Here is a 20,000-nt window from a genome sequence, read left to right on the forward strand (position 1 = left end):
ATTGTGTGTGTGTGTGTGTGTGTGTGTGTGTGTGTGTGTGTGTGTGTGTGTGTGTGTGTGTGTGTGTGTGTGTGTTTAAGAAGTGAGAATGAAGCGTGATCGTGTTTGGGAGTGTTTGGTACTGTCCTCGTCCTGCCGCTAGATGGCACCAGAGCGTTGTGTAGGAGCGTGCTGGCGCAGCAGCAGAGTCGCGGCTCACAGATTCTCTGGAGCTGTACACTTATTATTATGTTCTTTATTGCACAGTCCAAAGACAAAGAAAACTTCCTGATACGTTAAACTATTAACATATTACAATATTTATACCTGATATTGTTTTATTCTTAGATTGCATGGACAAATGACATTTCTCTTTTGACATGTCAGTATTTGTGATGCTTGAGCCGCGAGCCTTTTCAAACTGCTGCCACTACGGATGCCAGCCTAAAATAAGTGAGAAGTGTATATTAGACCGAGACAATATAATGAGAATATTAACAATAATATTAATTATCATAAAACTGTTATTGACAAAAAATAATAACGACTTTTAGGTAACTGACTTAATTACAAAGACTCATGGAAATAATGTTTCTCTCAGCTTTAGATATGTATCCTATCCGTTTACTGACTGGGGCAACTAAAGTCCTTATAAATACTAAGAAATTAAGTATTTATTAATAATAGTTTGCATAGATTATATAGTATAATAAAGTTAAAATGAACAGCACAAATAGGCGCAATTGTTATGTTGCATTTTAGTCTTTGTCCCTTCTCTCTCCCCGTTTTTAACACACGCCTGTTATATTAACCGAGACTTGTGTCGCATGGTAATGAAGGAAGGAACTTGTAGGTGAAATTAACATTACAGCTGTATCGCTTACACATAGTTGCTATAGGTATTTAATTTTTTTTTTAAATGGCATTGTACCTGGAAAAAAAGTGATCTGGAATTTAGCAGAATATGAATCCTTAATCCTTAATGAAACGTAAGATAAATACGCTTCTGCTTGCCAATAATACGCTTCTATCTAATGGGAAACGTAGCAGAGTACTTAAGCTTATTATAATGCTATATTAGTGAATTAGTTCTGACAGATAGCCAATGCCGTACTTCAGAGAGTATCACATTGTTCTCTTCATCATTCCAGAGATGAAGAAAGAATAAAATAATCTTTCCAGTTCGAGGTGTTACGGATATTCTGCGGATTTACTATCAATGCCTGTCCGAGGAGGAATATTCAAAGCTATAAAATGTTGAATTGGGATGTGTATGAACGTTTAGTAGCAGACATGGAAATATGTATGTATATAATTTGTGAATATATAGCCTAATGTATGTATATTTATGTATGTATATAATTAAAAAAAAATATAATATATATTTACACTTTTTTTTCTAAAAATGTCTATATGTGTGTATTGTGGACGCCTTCTAAAACTGCAGAAATAAAGCTTCCTATAAGACCTCATGCTGCTTACCGTCTGTTACTGCTTACCGTTCTCATCACATTTCCACAATAGTGCGCAAACTCTCAGAGGCATACAACCATATCAGATAAGATATTTATTTATTCAGTCAAATTGTGTGCAAGATATAAATAAAAAGTAAAACAAATAGAAAAAAAACAGTAACAGTGCAAAGGCAGAGTAGCAAATAAATTGAAATTGTTATTACATGTGAAATATAATGTAATTATGATGTTGGTTGCTGAAGGTAAACTCAACTTTCCTGGTTATAGGGAATAATATCTATCTATCACACGTACACGGTCAGGAATGTCCACAAAGTTCAATGAGCTAGTGTATAGGCCTAGGTCAATATGAGTCAGTAGTTTCACAACAAACAATACACGACTGTAAAAATAAAAAATAATAATAAAATACTATTATTATTATTATTATTATAGTTAGTAGGCCACTACATTATTATGTGCTCAGTGTGTGCTAATTAGCCTGTTGTTTAGCCTTTTCATGTAAAGTAAGTGACATGCAGCAGGGACATTTATAACTGTATATCCTGTGAAGCAAGCTAATATATACTAATATAATATTATTAATAATCTGAGGAACTTTTCTCAGGCAAAAAAGCTCCCTGTGTATCTGTGTGTGGGTTGGGGGGGGTGAAGGAATTCCCTTCAAATATCAAACACCTCACAAGGTGTTTGATATTTGAGACAACAGCAAATTGGAGACCAAATGAGAAGACAGACAGACACATCTACTGTGTGTGTGTGTGTGTGTGTGTGTGTGTGTGTGTGTGTGTGTGTGTGTGTGTGTGTGTGTGTGTGTGTGTGTGTGTGTGTGTGTGTGTGTGTGTGAGTGTGTGTGTGAGTGTGTCTGAGAGAGAGAGAGAGACTGAGTAAGTGGGGGGTTGGTGGTGGTGGTGGAGTTGTTGGGCGGTGTCCTGGCCGGTTAGGTGTAGACATAAAAAAACAGCCCGCCCGCCGCAGGGAGGAAATGAGAAGGGAAACAAAGTCATAAAAGTGGGCTGGACGGACTGAGACAGAAAAAACAGCATTCCTGTGTCTGTGCACACACACACACACACACACACACACACACACACACACACACACACACACACACACACACACACACACACACACACACACAGCCTGACAGTCATCTGAAACCTGGAAGCTCTTCCACTGAGATCTGGAAGTGAAACAATTAAAACACACACACTGAAAGCACAAAAGGCAATTTAGAACCACAGCGAGCCAGAGGTGAGATAATCTGCAATAAACCAGGTAAATAATATCATATAAGAGACACAAAAAATCCACAAAAACAGGATATTTTCATTAAAAAAATTTTTAAATCACTTCAAATGGTAAGATGAGAAACCTAGCACACCTGCCCTGCCATGACAGCCAGCCCTCTCTCTGAACACATCTACCCCCTCCCTCCGTTCACCGTGAACGGCTCGGGGCAAAACGACATGAGCTAATCTTCCGGATCTCAAACAGCCGAGTTTTAACCGATGGATGGCACTTCCACAGCTAATCCCACCACTTAGAGAGCCAATCCATCTGCAGAGTTCATCACGCACCCTAATCCAGCCAGGAAACGCTTTAATCTCAGATGGAAAAGTAACACCTCATTTGTACCGTTAATGTGTAAAGCAGAAGCAGCAGAATCACGCACAGCACTGCAGTTGGAGTTGTTTTGCTCCTTTAACAATGCGCATATACAGCAGCAGCAGCGCGCGCAGGGCTGCCGGAGGAGGAACGTGCGTGAATGGCTCTTACCGTTTGTTGATAATCCGTCACGAGTCCCACACACCTGCAGCTCACTCGGCGTCCCGCGTGCAGGCAGCGAGGCACCCCGGAATGGCACGAGACAGCCTACCGGATGGATGGATGGTAATTGGATGGAAAGGGTGGCTGCATGCGCGAGGATGTGAGGATGGAAGACGGGGAGTTGGAGGGGGGTATGTTCCCCCCGTTGTCACACGGTCGTCAAAACACCGCCGTCATCTTCATCACCGCCCCTATCATCATCACCATCATCATCCTCCTCGCGGTGACAAGTGAGATAAAACGCCAATTAAAATTAGAAATAAAAATAATGAGGTCATCCCCAAAATGGTTCTGGTATCGCGGCTCGGCCCCTCTTCGCCTCATCACGGCGGAACTATCCCGATCTCGGTCCGCCGATTTAGCGTAGACAGCAGCACGAGACCAGACGGAGCGCGGAGCCATAGCGGAGGAGGAAGAGCAGGAGTAGGAGGAGGAGGGGGGAGGGGGCGGGTTGTTGTCAACGTCTCCTCGTGCCGGGTTCCTCACTCACAACTAGTACTCTCATTAACTAGTCCGTTTAATTACAGCCGGGCGTTCATTTCCTCCCGGTTACCCGGCTCCGCGCGGCGCCTCGCGAGCCCCGGGCAGCGCGAGGAAGGAGAGCAGAGCAGAGGAGAGGAGAGGCGGCTGCTCGGGCCGGAGCGGAGTGCAGCAGCAATATAGCCACTTGGGAAATCATAAAAAGTTCATGTTCACGTTAAGCGCGTCCACATGACCAGCCCGTTGGCCAATCCCCGCGCGCGGCCACTCATAAACTTGTATCACAAAGTTGTAAATTTTCATAAAACAACAAGGAATTTATTGCATTTCTTCATGGAGTGCTGTTAGTGGGGAGCTGCTCCTTCTCTTTCTCCCTTTTCTTTGCGCCGCCATTTTCTTTTTCTTCTGCCCTTGCAAAGAACAACAAGCAGCAGCTCTCACAGAGGAAACTGAGCATTTTGCTTTGTTTTACTTCTTGTGAATAACAACGTTTGTTTGTACTGTGTTGGCTAGGGAGAGGCCTGGCTTATTTTCGCTGGATGATGTGAATGAAACAGAGTTGAGAAAATATTTAAATGCATCAAATGCATTTAATCAACATTAAAAAAAGAAAAAAATAATAATCTAAATGCAATCAAAAAGACATAACTTTGATATCTAATGCAGGATACACAGGGCAGTATGGGGATCCTGCAGAAAGGTGCAGCCTGCGTCACGACGCAAGAAAACCAAATTACACTGCCTTATATTGGCAAAATATAATTTTCAGGGGAACACATTACCATGCACATATGTTGAAGACTTGAGATTTAGATTTTAAATAGCTAAATGGATGTAAAGGCTGCATGCAGGTGTTAAAGTGCTGCACACGGGTGGAGGTGAACTGGGTGAAATGTGGCCCGGTGGCAGTTTGTAGCCACAACAGCATCACCTGGGTGTCGGTGCGGGCCCGAAGAAGCGTTTCGCAATGCGGCAACGCGTCACCACTTTAACGGCCTCCAGGCCCGGAGTCGCAGTGATGTTTTTCTTTTTTTCCTTTTTGCATAAAATCTTGCTTTACAACAGTTAAATGCGGTTAGAGGACGGCTTTAACTCAGAGAAGAGTTGTACAAAACACGCCTGAATAACCGGGAGGCTAATCTTTTCAGGGGGAATTGGCTTCCTCTGCTTGATTCATGAGTTAAATATTTGATTCTTAATTTTGTTAATGATGATTCTGTCCACCCACGCAGGATCCATGAGCCCAAACGCATCTTGAATGTTAAATAAGCTAGATGCAGCACCATGAAGCGAGCTGGGGTGGAATCTGTCCAAAATTATATTTTCAGCGACACATTTTTGTGGGTGGGACAAGGTAAAATGCTACAGCCAACAGCAACTTATATGACTGCAGAATTTGGCTACACCTGGTCAACCTAGTTTCCTGTTTTATCACTCAGTATTATTAAGCATGTAATGTACAATTACGCATTTACGAAGAAAACCAATATTTGAATCCGCGTTAGAATATTCTATCCAAACAGCATCAAATAACGCCTAGTGCTACATAAAATCTGTTCTAATCGCAGACAGTTTTCACATTTAGTTAGTCATTTTTAAAACTTGATTTTAAACCTTCAGTGACCCACATGTGACCCTTCCGAACTGCACGTCTGGTGCTCAGGAGACGCGGATCCAACGCTTCCTCTATGCAAATCTTCCGAGTTAAAAATTAACAGAAAATAGAGCTGCAACACAGAGCAGGAGGCACAAACAGACTGATCAGGCCACCGTCTTTGTCTGTTTGTTGCTTTTATTGGGGTTTCCGGCCTTTTCATGGACGCAATAAAGACATTAGGACCTGCTATAACATCCCCCCTCACACCACCGCCGTCCTCCAACACTTTATGTGCTCTTACAGACAGCAGATGACTTCCAGAGGCAGCCCTGTCCTCTTCAAATCGCCTTTTGGATTTGGTGAGACGTTGTGCAGCTCGGATGGATTAAACCTGGACGTTTCTGGCCCGCAACGCTGCGAAGTAAGTCAGGTAAAATGTGGGGAGAGTGCATGTGGACTGGGAGTTGTCGGGGGTCTGTCGGTCTGCAGGGACTTCCGTTTAAACCACTGAAATCTACTAACATTGTGAATTATGAAAAAAAATCTTGAAACGAGGTCAGATAATTAAAAAAAAAAGATTTTCATAAAGAAAGTTGTGTTTATAGAGTTAGAGTTTAGAGTTTTAAAAAATTGGACTTGTTCAATATCCTGTTCTTTTGTATTATGTATATATAGATATAATGTAATATATATATATATATATATATATATATATATATATATATATATATATATATAGAGATATAGATATATATCTATATATATATATAGATATATAGATATATAGATATATTATTATCATTATATATATTACATTTGAAACGTCAATTTGCGTACCCTATCCAGACACTGAAGTCTTTACATCACTCTTTACATTCGTTCACAATGCCTCATAATAATAATAAATACACATGTGATGGAAATAATAATAAATACAAAAGAGTTTTTCATTTAAAAAAGAAAAGATAGATAGATAGATAGATAGATAGATAGATAGATAGATAGATAGATAGATAGATAGATAGATAGATAGATAGATAGATAGATACCAAATAAAGGTGCAAGTGTAAATACTGAGAGTTTGAATGTTATTTAGCTATTAGCAGTGACAGTGGGAGGTAAAAGACCATTCATATATTTAAACCTGTAAACAATGTGAGGGTATTTTAAGAGCACATCGGCACTCATTACTGAGGTTTACAATGTGTGAAAGTCATGATTACACTCTCAAGTCAAAGCGAGGCCTATAAAGGATGTTTGGAACTTAATAACGCTTCTTCTCTGATTAGACTTCCACAGTGCGAGAGAGAGACAAACATTTTCTCATTTGTGGACTGAAATCGTTAAAGGATATCAACTAGGTCAAACATGCCCAGCTAAACATTTTAGTTTTACCTGGATATGCAGTTTGTGGATTTGTATTTTTTTTTATGTAAAACACACAAAATGTTTGAATGTGGTTTAGATGCATCAGATGTTTTCACGTGTAAAAAATTGAAAGATTTGTCCAAAATGTATCTCACATATGTATTTTTTATTCATTTCAAGTTTTTTTTTGTTTGAATCATCGCTGCTGAATGATTGTGGTTAGAGAGGGCTGATATAAACAGTTTTTACACTAAATTATATATTTTTAAAAATCAGTAAACTGTATGTCACATCTACAATAGGAACTTGACATAATCCAGAAGGTTCCTTGATATTTTATTTTCTCATTCCAACATTGGCTGGATAAAGGAAACTAAATATGTGCTGTTGAAGCAAATATAAGACCAATATTGAATATAACTACATGATAATTATTTATGATTCGTCATTGTCTTTATTCTTATTATTGACAATGCACTAGTGGTTGTATAGTCTCACTGTGTTCATGTTATAAAGCGGTTCTACTTTTCAACACAACCACTAAAATTACAAAACCTCTTAAACAGCTGCTGGTGATAACAAGTGATAACGACCTAAAAGAAATGGCAACAGTTTCAGTTTTTTTATTGTGCATTATGGTCTGAACACGTTTGTCTCAGGCAACATGAAAACACAGGAACAAATAGTCTACAACAAAAATAAATAAAGACAAAAATAAAACTAGTAGCCATTTTTCAAAAAAAAAAAAAAAAAAACCAAATAGGACAGGATCAAAGCCATATTCTTACTTTAAGGACAGGTGCAAACCGATGGCAGAGGTCACATATTTCATTTTTCAGGCTGATTGAAATATTTGTGTGATTCTGATGAAATAAAATATTTTAAAACATTCATTTTATGAATCAAACTTTTTGAAAAGCAAGCATTCAACAACAAACTTAAAAGCACTATAAACACAATAATAATAATAATTATTTACAGAAAGCATCATCAAGTGATTACATTTTTATTTTTTATGATATTTTGTGCTTTGAATGATCAGAAAATGGTTGTGAGTTGAGTTACAGTTCTGTAGTGAGCACAGTAGAGATGTTGTTTTAGTCTGATATTACGATAAACCGCTAAAAAAAAAAAAGAAAGACAGAAAATCACAAGTGCTGCTGCTTCATTCTCTCACTTTTGTCCCTCTCTGCTACAGATCAGACACTGGACAGAAGGGGACCGCTGAGAAGACCCCCACACTTTATATCAGGATCAATACATTTTTTATTTTTGTTTCTGGATAAAAACCTGTGACTTCTCTCCCTTCCTTTCCTTTAGCCTGAGCTAACTCTATAAAGATCAACAACTGCATTTAAGCATTCATCATAAAAAGCACAGACGTCTAATTCTAATTGTTTCTTTGCACATAGTTGTTTACTGGACGATGATAAACTGGTTGCCAGTGGTGGAATGTAACTAAGTAATACTCAAATACTGTAGGCCTACTTAAGTACAATTTGGAGGTACTTGTACTTTACTCGAGGATTTCCATTATATGTAACTTTATATTTTATTTTTTTATTTATTTATTTTGTTCCTTTCATGAAGGTGGACAACAAAATGTGTACAGAGACACATTCTACACCTTCATGATTGGAAAGTAGCAGCAAGAAGAAAACATTTCTTATATTTGTCTGCCCCCTACTTGAACAATAAAAAAAAAGATGGTCTGACATCACATACAATTGATTTTTAGTAGCCTACACCAACAAAACTGTGATTATAACAAAACACTTAAAACAACAAAAACAAACAAACAAGACAAAAATACTTATACTTCTACTCCACTCCACTTAGGGCAAATATTGTACTTTTTACTCCACTACATTTATCTGACAGTTTTAGTTACTTTTCAGGTCGAGATTTAACATAAAAACATGATTAATTTTAAGTGATTAAGCATTTTTTGTTTTAATTAAACCTCATAAAGTTATATTAAGTAGTTATAGTGAGCCATCTTGAGAAACTTGAAATGCTGCTTACGTAAAGCATCAATAATAATAATCCAATAATATATTTAGAATATATGAAACAATCTGAGTGGGTCCATTCTGCATAACGCATCCTACTTTTACTTTTGATACTTTAAGTACATTTTGATGCTGATACTTTTGTACTTTTACTTCAGTAAGTTTTGAATGCAGGACTTTTACTTGTAGTGGAGTAATTTCACAGTGTGGTGTTAATACTTTTACTTAACTAAGGGATCTGAATACTTTTTCCACCACTGTAATTTTAGTGTAATTAACAATGCATTTCAAAGCAATGCAAAACAGTTCCTCTGCTAATTTCTGCTAATACTTTCTTTCATTTATCTAATATCCCTCGGCCTGCTGGTCACATTTTCTCTATTCTGGTTTCTTTTCTGTTTTTATTTGAACTGAAACGTCTCATACTTTCTCCACCACTGCTGGTTGCAGGGAAAGCTCACTTATTATTTCTCTGTATCACTTGTGAAATTACAATGGGGAAAATAAAAGTAGAAAGTGTGATGTTTAAGTGTCCAGTACAGTGAATATTATCCCTCCTCCTCCTCCTCCTCCTCCTCTTCCTCCTCCTCACCATCACCATCATCTCCAGCAGCAGGTAAAGGTGCTGTTGTAGAGCCGCTCCCGGTCATTCTGTTCTCCTTCTTCCACTTCATCCTCCGGTTCTGGAACCAGATCTTGATCTGCCGCTCCGTGAGGCAGAGCACGTGCGCCACCTCGATCCGCCGCCGCCGCGTGAGGTACCGGTTGAAGTGAAACTCCTTCTCCAGCTCGAGCGTCTGATAACGGGTGTACGTCTGCCGCCCGCGCCTTCTGTCGGCACCTGCACACATCAACACATCACTCTTTTTAAATTAAATCAAATCCATAGTTTACACTTGTCATGTAGCCTACGTACAGTCTTCAATTTCTTGTTCATTTTAACGCCTGGTACAACATTTGTTTGGACAAATATAATGATAAGAACAAAAATAAGAGTTTAGTTTAAGAGCTGATATCTAGCCATTTTCCATTGTTTGTTGATAAAAACCAAAATCATTATCAAGAAAACTATGGAAAATGTCTAGATATCAGCTGTTAAACTAAACTCTTATTAGCTATTTTTGTTCTTATCATTATATTTGTCCAAACAAATGTACCTTTAGTTGTACCAGCCATTAAAATGAACAAGAAATTGAAGAAAACAATGCCCTAATATTTTTCAATGACTGTAGGCTATATTGTGGTGATGTATTTCCGTTTTGTTGAAATAAATACATTTTTCTTGCATCCAACATTACAGAAGTCAACCAGGAAAAGAGAAACACAGATGAAATGTGAGGAAAAATAATAAGGCTCATGTTGGTTAAAAGATTTCAGTACAAGTGGAAAATAATATTAAACAGAGGTTAACAGAGAATGTTGCTGTTTTCAGAATGGTTTAAACACATAATGAGACGTTTCAGTTTAAATGTCAAAAGATATCAGTGCAGACAGTGAAATCTATTCTGAAAACAGAATAATTGTGTTAATAAAAAATAGCATAGAAGAGAAATTAACATGTTAATGATTTGACATTGATGACTTGATGGTAAGTCAAGCTTTTATGTTAAAGATCATAATTCTGATTAAGTAAGTCCACTTTTTTGAGTAGCCTATAAGTCATCATTTTGGCTTTATGTTCTGTATTTTTGTTCAAGATCCATTTTTCCTCTATTGGTTCTAGCAACAAAAAGAGTGGAAAAAAATATAAAATGTTCATATAAGCTTTTGAGTCAAAATTCTAATAAAGAGTTACAAGTGTGACTGGCCTAAATAAACTCATGAGATAAGATGAGCTTGTTTGCACTCAGTAGTCTTGGGGTTTTTTTACCACCCAATTTACCCCATAAAATGTTGACTTTCCCTTAAAATGGAATTATCATATTGTAATTGCCATCTAAAAATATGGATTACAAAATTGGCAATTAGTTTTCAATTAGTATTTTTATTTATAGCATTCCTTTTTTTTTTGTTTGTTTGTTTGCTTCCTCAAATATACTTAATTGAAAAATTGATGAGGACGTTTTGTGTTAACATGTCGGAAATGAAATTAAACAGGAGATGTTGGAAAATCAGTCAGTGAAAAAAAACAGTATATTATTTACATGCGTTTCAGACTCAAAAGGTCTAAACAATTTGTTTGGGGCTTTTATTTTGAAAATCAGAGCTGATAAGCAACACTCACGGAGTATTGTTTAACACTTCTATACACAACAGTGAAAAGACTCTGAAAAGGCATTTTTACAAGATGTTTAATTAATTCCCCGCATCAACAAAATACAAAGTTAAGGATAACAAATTAAATTGTATTGTAGGAAACAGAAAAGCATACTTAAAGCTGCTGACACAAACTACTGAAGTGTTTGAACTATCAAAAACTTCTTGTTTTCTTGTTGCATTGTTACTCGCACACCTCAATTTCGATTACATTTCTAAAAAACAAAACAAATGAAGACAATAAAAAGAAAACATTTATTTTTCTTGGTGTCATCACAAGCTTCAACCAAAACTTCATAGCATTTGCTCTAAATTTAATATTTAATAACAAACATTTTAAAATATTTTATGAATGAACCCTTTATATTGTCTCACTCATACTTAACCCCTTCATGTCCACTGTAGTCTCAATCCAAACCTGGCTGCCACTTGTTGCCACCTCCACTTCCTGGCAAACACATTTGACTTGTGGCTTTGTAAACACCATAAAACAGTTACTAAATGATGTGGTTCCACTGTTGGTTCAGCTGTCTGTGCCAATGTTGTTTACTTCACAGACTTATAAGAGATGTACACATGCAGGTTTGAGTCAACTGCATCGTGAAAAGCTACTTCCAGTAGCAGTTTCCCCTGAATAGAGAGAGTAAGCAGAAATAGACACAGTCTGGAACATGCTGAGGGTCATGCGTGTCAGAGCATTGCTAATCTGATTCAAAGTAGAAAAAATCCATTGCTCCTCATGTGAAATGTGCATGAGTCAGTGCTGAGTAAGAGCACAGAAATCATGGTGACCTTCTGTCTTGATGAGGTCATGCATCGCCTGAAGGTTAAGGAGAAACTGAGGTCACATGTTCACAGCTCAGAGAGGGGTAGATTTAAATTTTTGATGTTACTGCTGGTACATTTGAGTCTTTTTTAAAACCTCAAAGTCTTCACAAATCAGATTAAATATGCCTGTAGCTATTCTGCTCATTTGGAACCCTTAATAGACTCAAACTAAATCAAAAAGCAGCTAAAAGACAGCAGGCTTGTGGTTGTTTCTCATAGATGTGTAATGGAACGGATTATTGGCATAACACAGGAATGACAGAGTAAGTCTGAATGTGTTTAATTAGCTCTGTTAAGGTACACTATGATTTTTTTCCATTATAATCAGCTTCCAGTGTCCAACAGTCCTTTCTCCTATCTTTGTAAACATCTTACTGTCTGTTTGCTGGGTGTAAAGCAGCTGAAGAAAGAAAATGGATTAACTTTATTATTGATTTCCAGTGCAGAGCCTTCAGTGCAGACACTGTCCCGGCTGTAATGTGGCACTGCTGCAGGCTAGAGCTTTATTGCTCTGACTGCAGGACTGCTGCAAACATCTGACACGGCTGGAGCTGTAGGAGTGAGGACAGGACCGGGAGGTCATGTCCTCTGCATGTTTTTCTGCGAATTGGGGGTTTTAGCACCTTATGGGGAGGTCTGTCTTTGCATGTGCATGGTGACTGTTTTATGGGCTTATTTCTGTATACCTGAAATTGACCCCTAATCAATATATATATATATATATATATATATATATATATATATATATATATATATATATATATATATATATATATATATTTATATATATATATATATATATATATATGTATATGTATTATATAAATTACAAAATCTATCAAGCTCATGTGAAAAATCTGCAGGAGATGGCTCTGAAACAGCATATAAAGCAATAGGCTTGCAGAAAGTATAATTTATATTATATTATTTTGGATGCATATGTTAAAAATTGGGATGGAGAGTTGGGGGGTATGGGTCATACATGATGTCAGTATTTCTACAATTCAGCCTATATGGTCCTTCAGTGTGTTTCTCTGTGTGTGACGGTCTGTTGAGACAGGCCTCTGCTTTATTGTAACACTTGTGAAACATATTGAATTTAATGTGTTTCACAAGTGGTATAATAGAACCCTTCAAACAAAGCCACCAGACCATGAAAATAACATTTTTATTTGATTTGGCTGTGTTTTTCACTTCCTGTATAAGTGTAATTCTCTCTCTCTCACACACACACACACACACACACACACACACACAGGCGGGTTAATCAAATGTGGAGCCACATTGCCTTAATTTTGCTCTATTTATATTTTCTGAATCCTTTCATCTCATGGTAGAGTTTGTGTTAATCGCAAAATACATATCAGAATGTAGTCATATGTTGTTTATTTGGCAAGAACTTTCCACTGATTTTTGTTGGTTCTTACATTTGATGACATCACATGATACCATTGTTTCTTTTCCTTTCTATATATGATGAAAGCATCTGAAACGTGTAACATGTAAAGTAACACAAACAATGTTCCTTTACATGCAACAAACATGTAAAGCAAAAAAAATTATGTTTTATATTTATATATTTTTTATAAACTATTTATATAATGTGCTAGGCTTTCAGAGCTCGTGTTAGATTTTTTCCACACAAACGTGTTTTCATATACGTGTGTGTGTGTGTGTGTGTGTGTGTGTGTGTGTGTGTGTGTGTGTGTGTGTGTGATGTATGTGTGTGTGCGTGTGTGATGTATGTGTGTGTGTGTGTGTGTGTGTGTGTGTGTGTGTGTGGAGAGAGGGTGTGTGGTGGGGTCGACCAGCCAGTCTGTATAATGAATTTATAGATTTTAATTTAGATCCGATTCCAGTCCAAGGGTTTGGAGGATGATTGGAGGGAAAAGGCCCGGATGTCCCTGCGAGGAAGACAAACGCTTATTAAAGCATGCACTCGAACTGTCACAGGGACGCGCATGTGCACGTATATGAACACACAGACACAGAGGGAGGGGGGCAATATAAAGTCTTCTTGTTGCTGATTGCCAGAGAATTCCAACTCGAGCAAAACAAATCTCGGACGCACCGACGACAGCGCGAGAACCGAAAAAATATTGCCAATGCGCGCGCACAGTAACACAAACGGAGGCATACACTAACATGTATCACTTCGCTGTGCAGCAAAGGGAAGTGGCACCAGATAATCACACACATTTAAACATACTCAATCACACACACTTCCACGCTGCTGACACTCAGTCACCCACACATACTGACCGCTGCATGGCTCACACACACACACACACACACACACACACACACACACACACACACACACCCTCCGGAAAGTGTGTCTCTGTGTGTTTTATTCACACATTTCTGTTCCCTGTTATACAAAATAATTTGTTGCCCTTAACTTTGTATTTTATTTTATTTAGTTTAATTTCGTTTAACTTTCAAGGTCTTTTCAGAAGTTTTAAACAATTCTTTATGTGTGTGTTGCTTTTTCAGCTCTGTTTTTCAAATTAAAAGACCCAAACAAATTAGGTTTACCTTGAAATCTAATGAAAATTGATATTTGTGAGTAACAATGCAACCAAAAAACTATTTGATAGACTTTTCAAATATAATATTTCAAACACTTCAATAGTTTATGTCAACAGCTTTAGGTGTGTTTTTCTGTGTCCAATAATAAAAAATAATGTGTTGTCCTCAACTGTGTAAGCCTATTTTATTTTTGTTTCATTTTCTCTGATGCTTGGAATTAATTGCAAATATTTTAAAAAAAGGTCTTTTCAAGGTGTTTTCACTTAGAAGTTTTAAACAATACTTTATATGTGTGTTGCTTTATCAGCTCTGTTTTTCAAAATAAAAGCCCCAAACATATTATTTAAACTTTTTTAAGTCTGAAATGCAAGCAAATAATATACTTTTAATTTCCTTGCATATTTTCTCTCTTTATTACATAGCCATCAAACTGAAATGCACCAATAAATATTGCTTTTGCGAATCCCTTTTTTATTAACCACACACACACGCACACGCACACACACACACACACACACACACACACACACACACACACACACACACACACACAGTGGGAGTGGAGGATGGTAAGGTGATAGGAATTAAATAGGAGGCCTGTGACGAGCAAAATCTGTCCACTTACTGCCAGGAGGCTCCGACTAATGAGGAGGGACCTGATTTCTCCAAAATAATAAGTACTTGGCAAAGCTCTCTCTCTCTCTCTCTCTCTCTCTCCATCTCTCCCTGTGTGTGAGAGAGGCTGGAGAGAAACATCACATCATTGCTGAATTGAAATAAACTACCTGATTATCTTTAAAAACTGAGAATGGATTTTCCTTCCACAAGAGCCAGATTTATGCACATGCATTCATAAAACTACACGCTCACCATATTTCCTGGTTTTACGCGTTACCTTTCAGCATTGTAACGCGTAAAAATGCTCATTGTGCTGTGTGTGTTTGTTGTGGTTCGAGGCTCCGACGCCCCGCATCCATTCAGCATCCAGGCCGCTGCTGTCGCACAAAGCGGCTTTTACAATCGGGGGAAAGGGCAGGCTTTCAGAGATCAAACCCATCTGCTAATTTATAGTGTTTATAGTATTAGCGGATTGTGGTGACAGTACAATAGCACAATGGGCTTTCAGCGGGCCAGCCAGTGCTGACAACACAAGACATCAGGACGGAGAGGCTGAGCGGAGCTGTGCCAAACACTGAATATGAGCGATAACCGTGAGCACCGGGAGAGGAAGAAGAAGACTTTTTTCTGGAGGTTTTCACCACTTTCAAACAATTTAGGATAATACTCCAGCCACCCCTGCGCTCCCCTGTCCCCTCCTCAAACACAATACCACCTAATGAATATTCACCAAGTCTTAAATTATGGTTTTATGGAGGTCGCAGAGCTATAAAAAATCTGCAAAGAAAGAGAGAGAGGTTGTAAAAAAGGTGACACAGAGAAAAGAGACAGGCAGGCATAGTTCAGCTACCGCAAGTGGCCGCTGCGCAACCGGGCCAACAGTTTAAAGAGCGTTTAACGTAATTATTGGGTCGACCCCCCCTCTTTCTCACACAACCACAGTCACCCACCCGCCCACCCCTCTTTCCTTTCCACACACAAACATACACACCCTCTCTCTCCTCACCTGAGCTTCTCATCCAGGGGTAAATCCGTAGCTCCTCCTCGTTTAACCTCCGCTGCTGCTGCTGCTGCTGCTGCTTTGGGCAACTCTGTCCCGTGTAGGACTGCTCAGGGACCCCGGTCAGCGAGCGGAGCTGAGGCGGACCGGGGAACCCCTGCAGAGAGGAGCTCAGCGGCCTGGCTCCTGCCGCGCTATAAACACCTCCTGTGCGCACTTCAGCAGGGTTGAAATTGTGCGCAGTGTTCTGGATACTCCCGCTGCTCCGGTTCAGTCCCGAAGGGGAAAAACAGAACGACGAGGAGGAGGAAGAGGGGTGGGGGGGAGAGGAGGAGGAAGGAGATGCAGAAAGGGGGGAAAGAGGTGGAGGGAGCTCCCTGCTGCCGTGTCTCCCGCTGGAGACATGGAGGTGATATCCCCTGGACACGAGGGCGCACGAAGACACGGCAGGAGCAGCAGAGGAAGTCGGGAAGGGAGAAGTTGGAGGATCTGTGAAGAGAATAGCAGCAGCGGAGCAGCTCGCAGCGACTTGCTGGTATTTGGAAAACAGCGGGTTGGAGAAGTCGAGCGAACTCATAATTTGGTGCCGCTGATTTGTGGACCCGGGGCACTTAAATGTCGACTTTTTACAGGGCCTCGTGAATTATCGGCGGGGCATTACTGTCCAGATTTACACACAAAAAAACACCCCACCCAACTCTTCTGCTCCCCTCCCTCTGCCTCGCGGACCACGTGACCTCGGGTCCATGTAATGCTGTGATGTCATGTGCCCAATAGCCGACGGGGTTTCCCCCTGGATGCAATATTATTAGAGACATTTGGTGCAACACACAGGAAGTGACCACTAATACACACACACACACACACGCACACGCACGAACGCACGCACGCACACACAGCGTACAATACAATCTATATTATATAATCAATACGCAGCAGCTCTAAAAGTGTCCACTAATCACCGAAGTCATGTAGAGCTGCAAAACGAAACGGCTGCGGCTGACAAACATCAAGCACACACCTAAATCTTAGCTTGCTGGGTTGGAAGTGAGATAAGTTGTGCGCAAAAGGCGGAACACACCATTAGGTGTAACATTGATTGGACTTGGAATGGAAATGGCTCCAGGCACGTGTGTAAAAGTTGCCGAGAAGACTAAAAGAGTAGATGGATTTCCCCTGTTTTCCACAAACGTCGTCTTTTCCCAACTCTTAGAGACCACACATGCAGGAGAACGGCCCCCACACAAAAGAACAAAACTGTTTGCCCCCAATGGACAGTATGCCAGAGATGGAAACAGCATAAACAATATTACAGAAGGGAGGAGAGAGGAAGTTTTGTAAATCATCTGTTCGCAATGAAAGACTGCAATATCTGCTGCTGCGGTGCACTTTAATTCAACTAATCATCCAAGAACTGCACGTTAATATTTATTTCCATTGTGTCATGCTTCTTGAACAAATGAAAAATTGGGCAATCCGTGACCAAGAGGTTAGGACTCAGGCTTGAAACCCATGGCTCGCCGGTTCGAATCCTAGGACTGCTCTCTGCATGGTGTGTTCACTTGTGTGCAAAAACAATGGGTTAAAGGCAGAGTCTGAATGTAGGTAAACTAAGCTAGAAAACTGGGTTAATGTTAGATGTTAAGAGAACAAACACTCCCTTTATCTTTTCCTGCGAGAAAGGAACAAGAAGAAACACATTTTATGGTAACTGGTGGTGGTGGTGTGGCTCTTCACTCCAGGCAATTCAACATTAATCACCTCCGCCTTTGATCTCAGGTTTGGCACTGGATCCTCCGCACCGGCAGGAGAAACTCACCTGGCGTGCAGGTGCTTGGTCCGTGCATAGATCTGGACCCGTGACGTTGACCTTTCCGCGTCACGCAATACCGAGTTCAGTAAGATGCAATCTCTGAGCTTAGTCTAATGTTTAACAGGCAAAGTAATGCGTGCATAAAAAAAAAACTGGTGTTTGTTTCTCTTCTCTGGAAAGATGGGGCAATCAAAGAATTAAAAAGAGAAGATTTGGACAACTGTGTGAACATTACCATGTGTTTGTGCTCTGCATGAACTCTGAACACTTTGTTGCTTTGCTCGCCCATGCCTTAAGGCGAATATTTCTTTATATGTTGGGAACTTAAAGCTTGGCTCCCTGCTGGTAACTTAATCAAGTCGTTAATAAAAACATTGATCAATATGCAGCAGAGAATTCCAGAACAGCAAGATGAGTTTCTTTTTTTTTTGTTGGATTACCGACCATGCAAAGAAAGCACTAAAGCTCCAGCTTCACTAATGTCAATTGGCTTTTTGGTCATTTGATTTCATACGAATTTGGGAGAATTTGCTATAAACAGGGGCACGCTTCGCATAAGTGTTTTACCTTTTCACGAATTGTGCTGTTATATGGTGAAAATGAAAGCTTTGTTTAATATCAAATCAAGCACAGACAACCTGGGGCCAAGTGTGGTACCAATAAGAACACACGTTGGGTTCTTGTCACTGTTGGAAGCCAGGCATTGAATAACATGTCTCTGTCTTTACGAACAGTTTGGCAGCAATGGAAATAACCAGTGGTGGAAGAAGTATTCAGATCCCTTACTTCAGTAAAAGTACTAATACCACACTGTGAAATTTCTCCACTACAATTTAAAGTCCTGCATTCAAAAATACCGAAGTAAAAGTACAAAAGTATCAGCATCAACATTTTCTTACAGTGTCAAAAGTAAAAGTGTTCGTTATGAAGAATGAACCCAATCAGACTGTTAGATATATTTTGAATATATTATTAGATTATTTGTATTGCTGCATATATGTAAGCAGTGTTTTAATTTGGTACAGGTAGGAGTGATTTTATCTACTTATTTACTGTTATGAGGCTAAATTAAAAAAAAGTCAAATCTCTTTAAATGTATCATGTTTTTATGTTAAATCTCAACCTGAAAAGTAACTAAAGCTGTCAGCAAAATGTAGTGGAGTAAAAAGTACAATATTTGCGTCTAAATGTAGTGAAGTAGAAGTATAAAGTTACATAAAATGGAAATTCATAAGTAGAGTACAACTACCTCAAAACAGTACTTGAGTAACTGTGTTTAGTTAATTTCCACCACTGGAAATAAGTATGACAAAATAATAAATATTGTTAATAAACCAAACCATAAATCCTCAATATAAAGACTTAAAAGGAGACTTCTTCACTCATCTCAACGTGTGCCACCAGCCTGTTGTCGGGTACATATTAAGGGTAGTCTTATAGTTTGGCCAACAGATTCCCCTGGCTTTTGGACTTGACTCACTAAGCACCAAATGTCAACAAATCTTCGGCTATACTGCTTTTGATTGACCGCTTTTTTTCTCTTTAAAAAAAATCTGTGTCGTTCTACTTTATGGAAGAACACTGCATATTTTCATTGTACCTTTAACTTGACAAGAGGATGAAAAGACTTGTAACAACGATTCCAAAGTGAAGCCAAATTGCATAAATGTGCACTCTTATCTTTACAGCTCGGGTTGGGTGTGATGTCTGCACAATCAGTGTGACTGACCCCCTCATGTAAACACGCATGGCTTCTATAGCTTTTAAGCGTGGAACAAAACGTCTCTTTCCCAATGAATGCCTATGCTGGAAGCCAGATCAAAAAACGACGCGTCGCTCTGATAGGATAGGACTGTCTGAGTAACAATCTCTGTATATATGAAGATAGAAAAGCATGTGTAAATATGCATGTTCAGTGCGTTTGATCGTCCCATATGGAAACAATCCGACCTCAAGTCGTCATCCTGATGATGATGGAGAGCAGTGTAATGTGGGCCTGTAATAATGTAAGTGGAGGTGGAGGACCAGGCCATAAATACAGTGATGTTTGGATAGGATGTGGTGTTGTGTGAGTGTGTGTGTGGGCGGACGGTTGGGGTGTGAGGGCGGAGAGGGGGGGACGGCGTCTGTTGTTTTAAGAGGAGATTTCCGAGTCGAGGCTTAAATGCTTGGCCTCGTGAACTGAACGGTTTTATCAGTCTGGGTGCTGACA

General features: G+C 39.2%; 1 protein-coding gene across 1 annotated transcript; it reads right to left on the reverse strand.

Annotated features, from left to right (window-relative positions):
- Positions 1 to 9,289: 9,289 nt before the first annotated feature.
- hoxb7a (homeobox B7a) lies at positions 9,290 to 16,650 on the reverse strand. Its single transcript, XM_059348083.1, has 2 exons — positions 15,982 to 16,650; positions 9,290 to 9,582 (listed from the first exon to the last, which is right to left on the reverse strand). The coding sequence occupies exons 1-2, from the start codon at positions 16,550 to 16,552 to the stop codon at positions 9,290 to 9,292; spliced, it is 864 nt and encodes a 287-aa protein (XP_059204066.1). The 5' UTR covers positions 16,553 to 16,650.
- Between the last annotated feature and the right edge of the window lie 3,350 nt (positions 16,651 to 20,000).

This window comes from Centropristis striata, chromosome 13, assembly GCF_030273125.1.
Source record: "Centropristis striata isolate RG_2023a ecotype Rhode Island chromosome 13, C.striata_1.0, whole genome shotgun sequence".
In the NCBI taxonomy this organism is placed as follows: Eukaryota; Metazoa; Chordata; class Actinopteri; order Perciformes; family Serranidae; genus Centropristis; species Centropristis striata.

What these genes read in the sequence shown, in the direction of transcription:
- hoxb7a (XM_059348083.1), bottom strand. Translation starts at nt 16,552, where the DNA reads ATGAGTTCGCTCGACTTCTCCAACCCGCTGTTTTCCAAATACCAGCAA. An exon ending in CCCCTGGATGAGAAGCTCAG is followed by an intron (nt 9,583 to 15,981) that starts GTGAGGAGAGAG and finishes TGATGTGTGCAG; the next exon opens with GTGCCGACAGAAGGCGCGGG.